The sequence below is a fragment of the Peromyscus eremicus genome, chromosome 12 (genome assembly GCF_949786415.1).
Source record: "Peromyscus eremicus chromosome 12, PerEre_H2_v1, whole genome shotgun sequence".
NCBI classification, from domain to species: domain Eukaryota; kingdom Metazoa; phylum Chordata; class Mammalia; order Rodentia; family Cricetidae; genus Peromyscus; species Peromyscus eremicus.
Window position 1 is genome coordinate 59,310,955 of NC_081428.1, and position 15,869 is coordinate 59,326,823.

General features: G+C 47.8%; 1 protein-coding gene across 2 annotated transcripts in view; it reads right to left on the bottom strand.

Moving 5' to 3' along the window:
- Positions 1-15,869, bottom strand: part of Mylk (myosin light chain kinase) — a 181,620-nt gene that overhangs the window by 42,878 nt on the left and 122,873 nt on the right. For both annotated transcript variants that reach the window (XM_059277280.1, XM_059277279.1), the window contains exons 18-20: positions 9,782-9,832; positions 8,956-9,083; positions 6,214-6,367 (exon numbers count right to left, since the gene is read on the bottom strand). In XM_059277280.1, coding sequence (XP_059133263.1) covers positions 6,214-6,367; positions 8,956-9,083; positions 9,782-9,832 — 333 coding nt within the window. The remainder of the gene's footprint in view (positions 1-6,213; positions 6,368-8,955; positions 9,084-9,781; positions 9,833-15,869) is intronic.

Sequence of the window (15,869 nt, forward strand, 5' to 3'; positions counted from 1 at the left end):
CTGTGAAGAAACATCTGTATGTGCCTATACACACACACACACACACACACACACACACACACACACACACGTGGGTGTATGTATGCAAATATAAAAGTACATATTCATATGTACACACACATTCCTGTCACCCCCTCCTCCATTTTAATTCTTTTCTTCTCTCTTTTTATTTATTCATTTTTTAAATAGGGTCTCATGACCCACAGTGGCCTTGAACTCATTCTCTAGTCAAGGATGATCCTGAACTTCGGATCCTCCTGACTCCGCTTTAAGAGTACTTTGATTAGAGGCATGTGCCAGGACACCTGGTTCATGTGGTGCTGGGGCCTCGAACTCAGGGTTTCATGCTTGCTAGACAGGCACTCTATCAGCTGAGCTCCACTCCCCAATCCCAAGTCTCCCTCTTCCATAGTCCAGCTTAATATTTACTGCCTGGAGTTCATTTGTGCCCAGAAACCAAAGGCTGGCTCTGCTCTGAGAGTGACTCTGGGATCATGTCACAGCCAACCCCCATCACTGCAGCCCGAGTCACAGGCAGGCTGGTGGCCTCCTGTAATGGAGACACTTTCAGTGGTTGTTTAAGTCATGGCAGGGCCACTTCCCAGTGTCACAGTCATGCTGGAGGCCTCCTGCAATGGAACCACTTTCTCTGGTTGTTTAAGATGTTCTCTTAGAAAATCTGTTTGTTCTGAAGGATATATTGGTCTTTTTAGAAACATTTTTGGTGTTGGCAAAGATGTTTATTATTCTAAATCCTCTTAGAGGCAAGTGGTTCAAGTCCTCTGGAAACCAGCTAAGGAAGTAAAAGAGCCTGCTGGGGGATGAAAGGCCCTCACTGTCCCCACCCCAGAGCTCCTGGCAGACTTAGTCATGGAGGTTTATACAAGTGAATGCACTATCCATTGGCCAATTCCCTCCTCTCTGCTTTGCTTTAGAAAAAGACAGCTCGCAGGGCGGTGGTGGTGCACGCCTTTAATCCCAGCACTCGGGAGACAGAGGCAGGCGGATCTCTGTGAGTTCGAGGCCAGCCTGGTCTACAGAGCAAGATCCAGGACAGGCACCAAAATTACACAGGAGAAACCCTGTCTCAAAAAAAGAAAAAAGAAAGAAAGAAAGAAGGAAAGAAGGAAGAAAGGAAAGAAAGAAAAGAAAGAAAAGAAAGAAAGAAAGAAAGAAAGAAAGAAAGAAAGAAAGAAAGAAAGAAAGAAAGAAAGAAAAAGACAGCTCAGAGAGATCAGAATTGCTCAAGAGTTGCTATGTGTACCTATCCTGAGACAGGCATCTCTAATTTACATGGGATGGGAGTTTCCCCGCAGGCAGCACAATAAGGTGCAAAATGTGGGCAGGGAGGCTTGCATTCCCAGTAAAGGTTGCCACTGTGAAGGAATCTGGTGCCTAATAAAGAGTTCAGAAGTCCCAGAAGTTTGGGATCCCTCCTCCATGCATGTCCTCAGAGCCATGGGCTGTGTCTGACACCCTCTGTTCTTTCCAACCTACAGAGCCCACAGGAGTTGAACTGACCAGCAATGAGAACCCTTGGGTGGGACCAGGGTTCTCCCATGAGCCTCCTTGCTAAAGACAGACACTTTCAGCCAGGGCAGTACCTGGCAAACAACAGACTGGCTTGGTGTCTGCAGCTGGACCCATGCTTCCTCAGAATTCTCCCAGGGCTCCCTGGAGACATGGCTGCCAGAATGGGAAACCCTTCCAAGGGAAGGCTTCCTCATAGCTCCAGCTGCGAGATTTTGTGCCCGGTAAAGGGTTCCTATTGCTGGGAAAAGGGATGACCTTGTCTGCAAGGCTTCCCACTAGCCCGGCTAACCCTTGCCCGCTTTGTGTCTGCCCACACCAAGTCTGCCTGCGAGCCTCTAAGCCCACCTAGATGGCCATCCACAGATCCCGAACTCAACAGCTGCTGGGCTGAGCTGCAGCACACTCTTGGAAAGGGACTCTCGGAGGCTGAGGCTTTGTTCACAGTGTGCTGGTTAGTCTTAACTGTCAGTCTGACACAACCAAGAATCAGCTGGGAAGAAAGTCTTAACAGGGAATTATATAGAGCAGGTTGGCCTGTGGGCACGTCTATGGGGAATGTCTTGATGGTGAATTGATGCCAGAAGACTCAGGCCAGCGGGGATGGATGTCTAGCTTCCCTAGGCAGGGGGGTCCTGAATAGTATGAGGGGAAGAGCTAGCTGAAACCAAGAGGGTAAACCAAGATGCATTTAGTCTCTTTGCTCTTGACTGTGGTGTAAAGGGACAGGCTGCTTAAGTTCACCCTGAGTTGTAAGCCAAATACCTCACCCCCACCCACCACCCAGGGTGTTATCAGAGCAAACTGGAACACTCACTGGTGAGCGACAAAGCCCCTGGGAGAGTCCCACAGCTACACCCCGACAGTTTGGTCCTCTCTAGGGCATCAGGCAGAATGAGATGAAGGGAGTATCTTGCTTTATAGGGATGAACCAAGCAACCTCTGAGGAGCATCTCCCGCCCTTTCAAATACACACATTTTAGACTCAGAAGGTATTTAGTGTATGTTGTGTGTCTAGGGTTCTCTCTACTTTGTTTTTCTCCTTTAGAGTTAGGTGGAGGCCTGTTTTTCTCATGCTGGGTGAGTGACATTAAAGAATCCATCTGGATCTACCGCCCCTCCACCCTCCTCTCCCAGGCCACACAGAGCAGTGGTGCAGGCGCAGGCCCAGACCAGGCAGCGTTGCTAATTCTTACACTGCTTCTTAAGATATTATAATAATTAGTCTCGGAAATAGCCAAGGATCCTTCACTGAAACTGAGGGAAGGGCTAGTTTTTATTGATTTGAAAATATGAATCATGGGTGATCTGAAAAGAAAATAGCTCTTCAAAGAATATGCCATAAGAGATTTCTGCAGCGAACGAGTACACGTTTCATTTAACTGGCCTTATTTAGCTGGCCCATCAAGTGGATGCTTTTCAAGTGCTTGAAAACTGTCTGGAGTAGGTGGAACAATTTCTGTTTTATCTCATTTATGTTTACATCTACTTAGTAAACGCTGATCAGATAATATGCAGATGTCCCTGGAGACACAGAAGTAAATCAGCTTAATCCTGGTTTACTTTGGCCTAAGTCTAAATTCACGGGCTCTGAATGAATGTAGCTTTGCTGTGGCCATCAATACAAGTCCTCATTTTATTGAGTGAGTCTATTCTTAGCTCCAGGGTGGGGGAGGCAGACAGAAAGCTTGCTCTCCATTCCATTCCCCTCCCAGGACGGCATCTAACATGTTGCTTCTGCCAGCTGGCAGGCGGCCACGGCGATGGCCCTGTCAGCACTGGCCGTGGAGAATAAGAAACTCAACCATAAAAGGCCAGAACTGCAGCTCCTTCCAGTGGGGCTGGGGGAGGGGCGTGTGGCACCGCACAGGGGCGGCCCCAGTGGGGGCAGGGGGCACTGGTTCCAGAAAAGCAGTCCAAAGTTTCTGAGCCCAAGGATACCCACACAGAGGCAGATGAATGGGAAACACTGAGGAAGAGCAGGTCCTCATGCCTGGTGGTAGCACTGGGGTGTGAGCCGATCAATACTTTCAGGTATAGGTCTAAAGGTACAGCAAGTGGGATCGCCAGTACCAATCCCCCAAAAGTCCCTGACTCCTTGGGAAATTATAGAAATCAACACCCAGAGTCACCAAAGAGAGAAAGAGGGTGGACTGGGTTCTCCTTTAGGCGAGAAGCTCATTCCATGACCCCTTGGTACACTCACTTTCCAGAACCCTGATCTAAGGAAGCAAAGAGAGAGAGGGGTCAGAGGAAGAGGAAAGGAAGGAGGGACGTGGGTCAGAGTGATGGGCACTGAGTGAAGACACAGACAGGGAGGGGAAGGACAAGAGAGAGCAGAGATAAATGGAGTCCGTGGTGGGAGTGTGCACGGATGCTCTGTGCTCTTGAACCCTCTTCTCTAAGAACTCACTCTTTCCTACTGCTTAGGGCCCGGAGAGAGATGCTGCAAGGCTCCCCAGGGCTCAAGGTGGGAAATTTTATGGGGCACAAAGGTCAACAATTAACTCCCTAGCATGTGGCAGCTCTCCAGACTGCATGTCACCAAGAAGAGTTCCCCAGCCAGAGGCTTCTTCATCTTGGAGACATTCTTCACTCTTTGCCCATCCACAGGCCCATGGGTACCTCTGGAGGGCAGGTGTTGGAGAGCGTGAGGCTACATCTCCCCGTAGTTTCCCTTCTAGGTTGGAAACATACCTATCCATCTTGAGCCTAAGGTGAGGGTATGAGATAAAGACGGAGGAGGAAAACTGGACCGGAGCCAAGGACCATACAGTGACAGAGCTAAGCGTCTAAGTCATTTCCAACCGCCAACTTTATCCCTGGAAAATTCCACAGACGGATTCCGATGCATGAGTTCTAACCACTGTGGCCCACAGTCCTTTTCTAAAATTCTTTTCTTCTGTAGGTCCAAGGCTAGGCTGTGAGCCCTGCTGTGAAGCTGGGGTGCAGTCTTCACACTGAACCCAAAGGAGATCCTTTTTCTAATTTTTACAAAGGAAACCCTATAACCTTGAGAGTCAAGATTGACTGGAAAAACCACTCAAGTCTACTGTGCATGCCAAAAAATACCAGGTCAAAGTCCTTCATGCACCCCATATGTGGAGGCCCACACAGGCACAAAACACAGTCTGCTATCCACCTAGCTGCCCCTTCGTCCCTCTCCTGTCCTGTGCACCTGCCACATGGGGAACCATGACAGGAAAGGCACTGAGCATCACCCAATGGGAGGAAACCACTGAGCAATTTAGATGTCTCAGAAGACAGACTAGGGCACTGGGATAGTTACTAGGAAGGGGACATGCAAACTTGAGACTCAGTCTAAATGCGGGTTCAACTTAGCGGGGAGTCACAGATAAGGAAAGGGGAGGGAGTTGGGATTGGGAGTCACGTGACCTCAGAGGAGCAGTCTCTGCAGACCAAGGGTCATGGAAGCAAGGGGTAGGAAGCTGCAGAGTGCCAGGGGAGAAGGAGCGGAGGTTCCTCTGCCACAGGGTTTGCCAGGGGATGGGGGTGGGGGATACAGAAAGCAGGGCAGGAAGGCAAATCACCACCGCAGGAGGGTAATTAATGCCTGTGCATGTATGTGGCTAAGATGGCGACTTCTCTTGATGCCGTGAGGAACAGGAAGAGAATGAAAAGTTGAGTGAAGTGGGGATGGTGGAGCCCCAGTGGCCTGGGAACTGGACCAAAGAACAAAGGCAAAGGGGAGCCATTAGTGGTATGATACACAGATACCTGGAGGCTACCAAGTTCAGCAGAGTCTTGCCTCATGTCTCGTAGTTCTAAGTGAAGCCAGAGGGTAAGGGCTTTGTTTGTGTGTTGAGGGGATGGGAAACATGTCTCAAGAAACAGCATTGGCCTTCAGGACAAGGACAAAGAGTTCTGAGGGGCACTGGTATCTCAGCTAGCCCTGAGCACCCAGGGTATAGCTTGGAGTGTACAGGTGATATAATCTTCATGCTCCAATGCCCTGCGGAGGTGGCATTGACTCTGGGTGGCGATTTGCAGGGTACGGCCATTTGGATCAGCTATTCCCCCCTAAGTCTAGGGCATTTGGATATTTGGTTCCCAGTTGGTGTTGTTAGAGGAGAATTTGGAGGTGTGGATTTGCCAGGGGAAGTATGTACTGGAGGTAGGTTTTGAGGTTTCCAAAGCCTTGAGCCATTTCAAGTTCGCCCTCTCTGCTGCTTGTAGCTTGAGATGTGAGCTCTCAGCTACCACTCCAGTGCCATGCCTGCCTGCCGCCATGCTCCCCACCCTTCTGGTGATGGACTCTTGTCCCTCTAGAACCAAAAGCCCCAAATAAACCCTTCCACCCAAGTTGCCTTGGTCATGGTGTTTCCGCACAGCAATAGAAAACCTAACAGACACAAAGGGACCGAGATGGTGGTGGACACGAGGCAGAGGAAGTTTAGGTGCCAACAGGAGGACCTGGCGTGGGAGGGCTCAGGGTCTCCAATGGCCAGGAAGGCAGAGAGGCCACGAGAGGAAGGTGCTAGGGGCGTGAAGCAGAGGCAGGTACGGAGTCCTGCATCAGTTTGCAGGATACTGTGTGAGAGTGAGGGATGGAGGAGGCGGGGGAAGTAGGTAGCAGAGAGGTGCTGATGCCCTGGGGTTCATGCCTCTGGCTTCCCCCATTCCTCCGCCTCCCTGCGGAGTGTTTGGGGGGGGGGGCTTTACCCACGACTGTGAGGTTGACTTGGGCCTGCCTGCTGCCCAGCTTGTTCTCCACCACCAAGGTGTAGCAGCCACAGTGCTCCTGGCGCGCCGCCAGGATGGTGAGCTTGCTGCCACTCTCACTGGTCTCCACCTTGATGTGCTCGCTCTCCTGGATCTGCAGGGAGAGGAGGGAGTGAAAAGGACTGACGGGCAGGACATGGGGGAGGGAGCAGGGGGTGTTCCATCTTGTCTGTTGTGCGTGTTTGTGATACTGCCACCACTGGGGAAGCAGAGGCAGGAGGATGCCTGGTGCTTGCCGGCCAGTCGGTCTAGCACAACTGGTGAACTCCGGGCCAATAAGACGTTTCGTCTCAAGGGAGGTGGATGGCTTGCCTGAGGATGACAGGGTGACACCTGAGATTGTCCTGTCTGTTTGTCTGTCTGTCTGTCTCTCTCTCTCTGTCTCTGTTTGTCTGTCTGTCTGTCTGTCTCTCTCTCTCTCTCTCTCTCACACACACACAAAAAAAAAAAATAGAAAAGAAATAAGCTAATAGGGGGGCAATTCATGCTACAGCACAGATAAATCCTGAAAACAAGAATAACACGCCCATCTCCCCAAAACCCCAAACACTGAGAGACAAAAGATGATGTGTTAGGTTGCATGGTTCCATCTATCTGAAATGTCCAGAACAGACAAATCCATAAGGATAAAATGTAGGCGAGTAATGGCAGAGAGTGGGGGAAGAGTCCATGATACTGATTTCTAGGGTGAGGAATTATAACGCTAGTGCTTGTACAATCTTGTGTATTGACTAACATCATTGAATTGTATATGGTGATTTTAATACCATTGAATTGTATACAGTGATTTTTAACGAATTAAAGTTAAAAATTTAGCCGGACACAGTAGCACAGGCATGTGATCGCAACTGCTCAGGAGTCAGATGGATCACAAGTTCAAGGCCAGCCTGGACAACTTAGTAAGACCTACCTCAAAAAGCAAAAAGAAGACAAGATATAGCTAAATGGTAGAGCACTTGCCCAGCGTATGTGAGGCCTAAACCTAAAATTCAAACCTTAGTACAGGAAAAAAAAAATTGTAGTTCCTCATGGTTGTTTGAATGAAAGTGGTCCTCACAGGCTCATGTATTTGAATGTTTGGTTCCCGGTTAGTGGTGTAAAGTTTAAAATGTATGGCCTTGTTGGAGGAGGTGTGTCACTGAGGGTGGGCTTTGAGGTTTCAAAAGCCCATGCCAGGCCCAGTCTCACTCTCTCTGTCTGCATTCTGCGGACCAGGATGTACGCTCTCAGCTACTGCTCCAGTGCCATGCCTGCCTGCCTGCAGCCATGCTCCCCAACTCTGATGGTCATAGACTCACCCTCTGAAACTAGTCCCCAATTAAATGCTTCCTTTTGTAAGTTGCCTTGGTCATGATGCTTCTTCACAGCAACAGAACAGTGACCAAGACATCCTTCAATTGTGTCAGCGACATTTCATGCACTCATCATACAGGGCCGGTGGCCATCACACTGGATAGCACAGATACAAAAAAAGTTTCATAACTGCAGAAAGTTTTCTACTGAATCTGATTAATTGGCTCTGGAAAGGGATGAGATTCTGTCTTATCCATCAGTCTAGGAGGGGCAGATCACATTTTCTTCTCCACCTCCACAGAAACCAGCTCTGTTTTCCCCTCAGATACTTGTGGCTCATCTCTTGGCTATGATAATTTTCATGGTATGGAAACAGTGAGAGGCTTACAAAGAATCCTCACACCTTCTGTTCTAATGCAGGACCAGCCCATTACTCTGGGGTGTCTGCTGATCACACACGTGAGTACCATTACCCGGTGAAGAGCTGGGTCCTCCAAATTTCTCTACAAGCTGTTTATTTGGAAATTCAAATGCTTTCATAGGGAGCAAAATCATAAACTGTAACTATACTTCTAGGTCATTCAGACACAATTCTATTTAATATGTAATGTATGTCCCCAAATACCTAGGCTTGCTTTGATCTTTTGGCATGTGGTAAGTGGAAGCTGTAACCAGGCGGGAATCACAGAAGTGATGGTGTCTGAGAGGTCATCTGAGGCCTTTGACTTCCTGCCTCCAAAACCAATTCTAGGCAGATGGACTCAGGTGAGGGCAGGAGGGACTGTATTAAACAAACTGCTATAAAAACAGGGCTTATTGGTAGACGCAGAAGAAAAGACTAGTACGAACTCAGCTTTGGTGGTAGGTTACCTCTCCCATTTCATTCTTTCTTTTTTAACAATCCTTTTCTTTTTCCTTTTTTTTTTTTTTTTTTGGTTTTCTGAGACAGGGTTTCTCTGTGTAGCTTTGCGCCTTTCCTGGAACTCACTTGGTAGCCCAGGCTGACCTCGAACTCACAGAGATCAGCCTGGCTCTGCCTCCTGAGTGCTGGGATTAAAGGCGTGTGCCACCACTGCCCGGCCCTTTTCCTTTTTCAATAACTGGTTTTTGTGATGCTAGGCACGTGTTCTACTATTAAACTATATCTCTGGGCCTTTGTGCTTTATTTGGACAGGATCCTGTAAGGTTGGCTGGGCTGCCCTGGATCTTACACTTCTCTTGCCTCAACCTTCCAAGGGCTGGGATTCCAGGCATGCACCACCATGCCCAGTGTGCATTTCCATTTCCAAAGGGGAGAAGAGCAATGCACTCTCTCCACCACAGCATCTCTGGTCTTTTTGGCCCATGGGCGGTAAGTTGTCCTTAGGCCACCCTGCTTCCATGACTTACCTGCTTTCGGAACTTCATCCATGTGCAGGTGATGGGCTGGGTACCAGTCACTTTCCCAAACAGCTCCACAGGCTCTCCTGCGCGTACCTTCTGGTCCTCGGGGAACTGGATGATCTGAGGGGGCATAGCTAGGAGGGGGCAATTAGAAAGTGAGGAGGGGGCCTTAGACACGGGGGTCTCACTTCCCTTCTGGAATCTTCGAGATAAGAATGGAGGTACTGACCCCTGTTCCAAAAGACCTGAGTGCGGGGACCTTGCTAGCCTTGTTTCCTCTTTAGAACGCCCAGAAGTGACCCCCACACAATTTACACAACATAGTTCTTCATGGATTGGTTGTGGTGGGATTTGTGCCTCCCCGAGGTCTGAATCTCTGTCGCAGCTCATTTCTTAATTTCGTAGTGCCTTGTGACTAACCTTTCAGTCACCCTGGCTGGTAGGCTCAGTGTGTGGTTCGTGCCTTCCAATGTCTTCCCAGGGACAACAAACAAGGACATGCAGGCCAGGGCCTAAAAGCGGTATGATGTGGGCCACCCCTATGCAGGGTAGACTGGAGGACTGAGGCTGAGGCGCCACTTAGCAGAAGGGACAGGAAAGCCACCAGCAGCCTGTGATACGGCACACACAGATGGAAGCAGAGGAAGGAAGCCGGAGAGGATGTGGGGAGATACCGGCTGGGCATAGGCCCCCGAGAGGGGAAGAGGCAGCCCAGCATGTGGAATGTGAACAAGGGAAGGGTCTCCTGACCCATTATGGTCAGTCAGAAGGCAGAGGAGAAGGCCCTCCAGCAGATGACCCCCTGGTCCTCAGGTAGGACTGTAGCTATTACCTGCTTTTGTAGGTGTCTTGGGGGCAGGTTTCTTTTTTACAGTTGCATCACCTGAAACAAAGACATTTACAAGTTATGGAGTTAAGAAGTCAGTTCTGTTTTCCCAGAGAGCTCCCAGGTCATGGGAGGATGTTGTCTTGCCCACTGGCCCCTCATTTATGGAAAGCTCTCATTCTACCATGTCTTCCCACGGATCTCCTTGACCTGCTACAGACAGTCTTATGAGCCAAGGAATATCAGTTTTCAAGGGCCGCTGTGGGGGCCTCTAGAACCAGTGAGATAGATGCTCTCAAAACTCTAATGCCCCCTGCCACCGTCCTATTTAAAGATGATAACCAATAACTCACTAACTAAATGCTCACCATAACTTTCAAGAAATGCAGAAAGGAAATTATGTCAGATAAACCAACTAAAATTAGCCTTGGTATGGATCCAAGGGTCTCCAGCTTCCTTTGAGTCACAGACTGTGACTGGTAGCTGTTTCTTGAAAACAAAACACAACACAGAACAGCATAACAAAACAACAAAAATCTCCAAACCAAATGTTTGCTGAATGGGCCAATGAATGAATGGAAGCTGGGAGCGGTGACTCATGTCTGTGATCTCCACCCTTGGGAGGTGGACTTGAGAGCATTGTCGTGAGTTCAAAGGCAGCTTGGGTGGCATAGTGAGTTCCCAGTGAGCCTGGGATGCTAGACACTATTGGAAGTCCCGACCCTCAGAAACGAGTGAACAAATGAATGATATCTTGTGAACTTCCCTTCCTACTCTACGTTCTCTATTTCAACAAGAAAAGTGACTCATTAGACATGCCTTGCAGCACAAATCTACTCATCTGGCTAAATAAAAACATGATACGCAAGCAGAAACACCTGCATTATTTTTTATGGCTCGATTTCATATTTCTTTCAGGTTATTTTTAAAAATTAAGATACAATTACACCATTCCCCCTTCCCTTTCTTCCCCCTAAGCCTTCCCTTTCTCTCACAATTCATGACCCCCCCTTTCCTTTAACTGTTGATAATTGATTTTTCTCCTTAGCTAAGAGAAGCCAGATTCAAAGGCTCCTTACTGTATAATCCTACTTATTTGACACCCTAGAAAGGTAAAACTGTAAGACAGAGACAAGATCAATGGCTACCCGAGGTGTTAGGGGAAGAGTTGACAAACTTCACGGGGAGACCTAACTCGACTGGGGTGGCCGGCTATTAAATGACTACTCAAACCATTCAGGACTCACACAACTATGTACTATAGAAGATGTACAGGGAAGTTACACTTCAATACAAGGGCGGGGGCACATTACCAAGGAGATCTGACGTACGTGCCCTACATGAATCCTAGCCCTTGAGCTAGGGATTTAGCTCAGTGGCTGAGTGCTTACCTGACAAGCACAAGGCCCTGGTTCCCATTCCAGCACCACAGAAATAACACACACACAAAGAGAGAGAGAGAGAGAGAGAGAGAGAGAGAGAGAGAGAGAGAGAGAGAGAGATTGCAGCATTACTTACAGCCCTTACCCTGATTTATTTTCCTCCTTAGTACTTATTATATAACAAACTATATCTTCACTTATTCTCTGCCCTTCCTTTCCCATGGAAGTACAAGATTTTGAGGTGGAGTGTTCCTGCTGTTCACTGTTATATATCCAATGTACCCGACATACAGCAGATACTTAAGAACTGCTTGCTAAATGAATGAATGGGTGATGTTGAGTTACTTGGCTACTGCAAAATAGAGAGACAGCCCCAGGGCCAGGCATGGCTGTGGACCTGCTCTATGATCACCAGTGGTTCAGCTAACCCTGAGTATTTCCACAGAGGAGACGGTGCTGCCACCCAACTGAGAACCCTGGGAGGACAAGTGAAAGGAGTGGACCCTGACAGAAACACCTTAAGACCATAGGGCTGGCAACTGTGGCCTAGTGGCTAAGTCTAGGGAAGAGGCCTCCTCTGGCTGGCTGCTATGCATGATCACTATCTTACTGTGGGCCTACTATGTGCTACTCAGTTCATACTATGAACCTGGGTAATGGGGGGAAAACCGAACAGATGTAAGAACTTGGCTCTAAGGTCTTAAACATTAGGCAGTGTGGTCCACAAGAAAGGCTTTTATCTCTCTTTTGCCAAAAGGAATACTTCTAGAACAGCTGAGAGTATTTGAATATTGTCAATAAATTAGATGATAGCACTGCATTGGTGTTTTTCTATTTTAATTATTATTAATGTGGTTTATAGAACAAGTTTGATTTTAGGAAAAAAACAAACATTGAACTATTTACATATTTAAGGTCTTATGGGTATAATTTTCTTTCAAGCTGCTCGTAAGCATAATTATGTTAAGTATATATGTGCTTGTGTGTGTATAGGGGTAGAGAGAAATACAGAAAAAGAGGGAATGGTTGGTGAATAGAGCTCATTGGGGGGAGCACTTGCCAAGTGTAGTCAAGGCCTTTGGTTCAACCAGAAGCCACCCCTACACACACAGAAGGAAGAACACAGAAAAAGCAAACAGTAAAATGTTAATATTTGAGGAATCTGGAGGATAGAAAAGAATTGTTTGTATTAAATCTTCCATTTTTTTTTCCATAAGGCTGAAATTATTTCAAATTAAGAGTTAAATAGAAAGCTAAAACAAACAAACAAACAAAACAGTAAAGGGGCTGGAAAGATGGCTTAGGTGTTACGAGCACTTGATACTCTTACAGAGTATCTACAAGTTCAGTATATAGCAACTACATGGTTATTCACAACCATCTGTAATTCCAGGTCCAGGGGATCTGATGCCTTCTTCTGGCTTCAAAGGTACAAGGCGCGCGCGCACGCACACACACACACACACACACACACACACACACACTCATACACATAAAATAAGTAAGTTTTAAATTTTTTTTCTAAAAATATCACTCAGTTGTTCAAATGCAGAAGAGAGAATGCTGTGTTGAGAACATGGTCACAAGCTCATCATTGGGGAATGGTGGACTCAAGGCCTAAGATGAACCTGGAGAATGGGGAGGAGCCCAGGTTAGCAAATACATGATGGAGTCTCAAGCAGGGTGATGTTTGGTGGAGGTTGGCTAGAGGAGATGGCTGTTATCACAGGAAGTTAAAATGAAGCTAGTGTGTCAATTTAAATTAAGGAAAATATTTAGTTCCTCCATTGAACTAGCTTTAAGTACTTAATAACCCATACATGCTTAGTGTCTATCACAGAATGCAGGTATAGAACATGTCCATTGTTATGGAGAGCTCTGTTGGACAACATTAACCAGAGATCTGGGTCTGTAGCCTGAGTGATCAAGGAACCTTCTCACACACACAGCTGTCATACCGGGTCTGAGCACCCTCAGGGCTTCACAACTCTCAGGGGCCGAGGATATCCAATTAGGATATCACCACCTCTCGAAAGGCACTTAGAAGGACCACACGGAAAAGATGAATGAGGGACAGAGGGAGCATTAAGAGAATTTAGGGGACTAAACAAAGTGGAGGTACAGAGGTACTCTGAGATTTCTTGCTTAGAAACATGGGGAAAATTCTATCAGGATGGGAGAGCGACTGGTGAGTAGTTTGTCTTGGTCAAGTGGACTTGATGGACAAAAGCATTGATCTGTATGTCAGAGTTCTGGGAGGTAAGGATTTCAGACTTAAGCTGTAATGAGAATGAGAGCTAGGAAGCTGGATGAAAGATTGAGGGAAAAGAATGTGAGGGAAGATGAGAAGGGCCAGGGCTTATTCCAGGAGATTCACTGCTGGTGACAGAGCAGGTTGTGGAAGGGCCCGGAGAATAGAAAGAATGTCACCGTGAGCAACGGTAGAGGATAGATGTCAGGAAGGAGCTCCAGGTGTAACCAGAGCAAGGTCATGGGTGATGCTGGAGGCTGGTGGGTCACATATCATATATACAAGGAAAACGGAGAGGGTAGGTGCCCAAGGAAATTCTAGTCAGTAACAATCCTGGTGCTGAATGGACAAAAAAAAAAAAAAAAAAAAAGCGGAAGAAATGTAGTGGAGGCTGACTTCCAGGACTTGGGAGAAGAAAGGAGAGCCTAAGTTGATTCAGACAACACCACAGGGAAGGCAAATGTGGGAGGTGAGGGGAGAGGGAAAGAGAGAGAGGAAAGAGGTCAAGAGAAGGAACAGAGCTGATCTCCTCAGGAGAGAGCAAGCCTCCTATCCAAAGAAGCCGGAGGACTGTTGTCACAGCTGCGTGGTGTCCTCTTCCATGTATGTGCTGAAGCTGTTACACACACACACACACACACACACACGCACGCACGCACGCACGCACGCACGCACGCACTCACGCACGCCCAAGTACTTCAGAATGAGGCTGCCTCAGACACAGGGCCTTGGAAGAGGTGATTACACTAACATAGGTCATTAGGGTGGGCCCTAGTCCAATCTGACCGGTGACTTCACAGAAAGGGAGGAGGAAGAAAGGAGGAAAAGAAGGAAAGGGGGAGAGAAAGGAAGAGATAGTAGGAAGTGGGGACAGGGAAGGAAGGAGGGGGCAGGGAGACCCAACTGAGCAGACCTGCACACACAGAAGGAACCATATGAGGAGGGAGAAGACAGCCATCTGCAAACCAGAGGACAGAGACCTTGATCTTGGATTTCTGGCCTCTGTTTCAGCCACTCCATCCACCATCTTGCTATGGCAGCCCTAGCGGATCACTGTAGCTAGCTGTGGGTGAGCTCCTGCTGAGAGTGGGAGTGGATGGGAAGGAGAAGACAGTCCCTGGGGTGTGAACTGGGGGTACACAAGAAGGAGGACAGTGTGAAACCAGGGGCTACAAAGTCCCCCCAACTCCCATGCTTGTTGGGCCTGCAAAACCTATGTGGCTAGAAGCTAGCCCCAAACAATAGATCTTTGAATGTTAAATAGGATTGAAGGCCACATTTTAAATTTGTTCTATAAATCTGTGGCTACTGCTGTTTGCATTTGTTAGCATTTGAAGCTGCTTTGGTTCTATCAGCAAAAACAATTTTAAATGTCAACAGTGTTCTGTATGCTATAGATATTCCATATGACCATCTGTGGGAATCCATTAACGGTGTTCTGTGCATGCAGGAAAAGCTGAGTCACAGGATTCTAAAACTTGGTTTCTTGGAGGAAGCGTCTCACAGGTGTGCTACTCTGAGCAAATGCAAGCAGAGAGCCTCACCGCGTTTCCACCTCATGAAGAGGGAACTGGAGTCTCACCTAAGTCTGGCGGCTTCCCAAGCTCATGAAGCCCTATGTGGCTCGGCTAGAAACAGAGTCACTGACCATCATGTGTCTGGCTGCTCTGCTACTTTTAGCACACCTACTCCACCTTCCAAGGCCAGCCTTTGAAACCTTTCTCTGTTTCCTGTGCAGAGGGGCTAAGGCTCTGGAGCTGGACTTGGGTTCAAATACTGCCCTGTCACGAGCTAAGTGGAGGGGCTTAAAGCATGTTATATAACCTCTCGGCACTTCAGTTTCCTATTTAAATAGCAGTCTGGGGAAGGCTAACAAGTTGGTTCAGTGGGGAAAGGTGCTTGCTGCCAAGCCTGATGAACAGAGTCTGATCCTCAGGGCTGACCCAGTAGGAGAAAAACCAACAATCTGAAGTTGTCCTCTGACTTCCACAACAGTGGGCCATGGCATGTGCACACATGTGTATGCATACATAGTAAACAAATAATGTAATAAAAAATCTACAAAAAAAGTTTGAGAAGTATAAATAATTTTTTTTTTTTTGAAATAGAAGAATACAGCCCACAGTGCATGCTCTGCACTGGTCCCTTCCCTACTCAGCCCTCTTTCCCAAACAAGCAGATCCCAAAGGACTTCTCCGCCCTCTAAGACAAATTTAGCTCCTCCAGTTATTCGGAATGTGATGGTTAATCTTGATTGGAATCACCTAGGAGACACCCCTGAGTAGGTCTGTGAGTATGTTTCCAGAGAGGTTCAACTAAGGAGAAAACTCAACCTGGATGTGGCTACTACAGGGCAGGGCCACTGACTGAGTCAGAAAGGAAGGGAGCTGAGCACCAGCATCACCTCTCTGCTTTCTGACCTCAGATGCAATGTGATCAGCTGCCAATGCTCCTGCTGCCG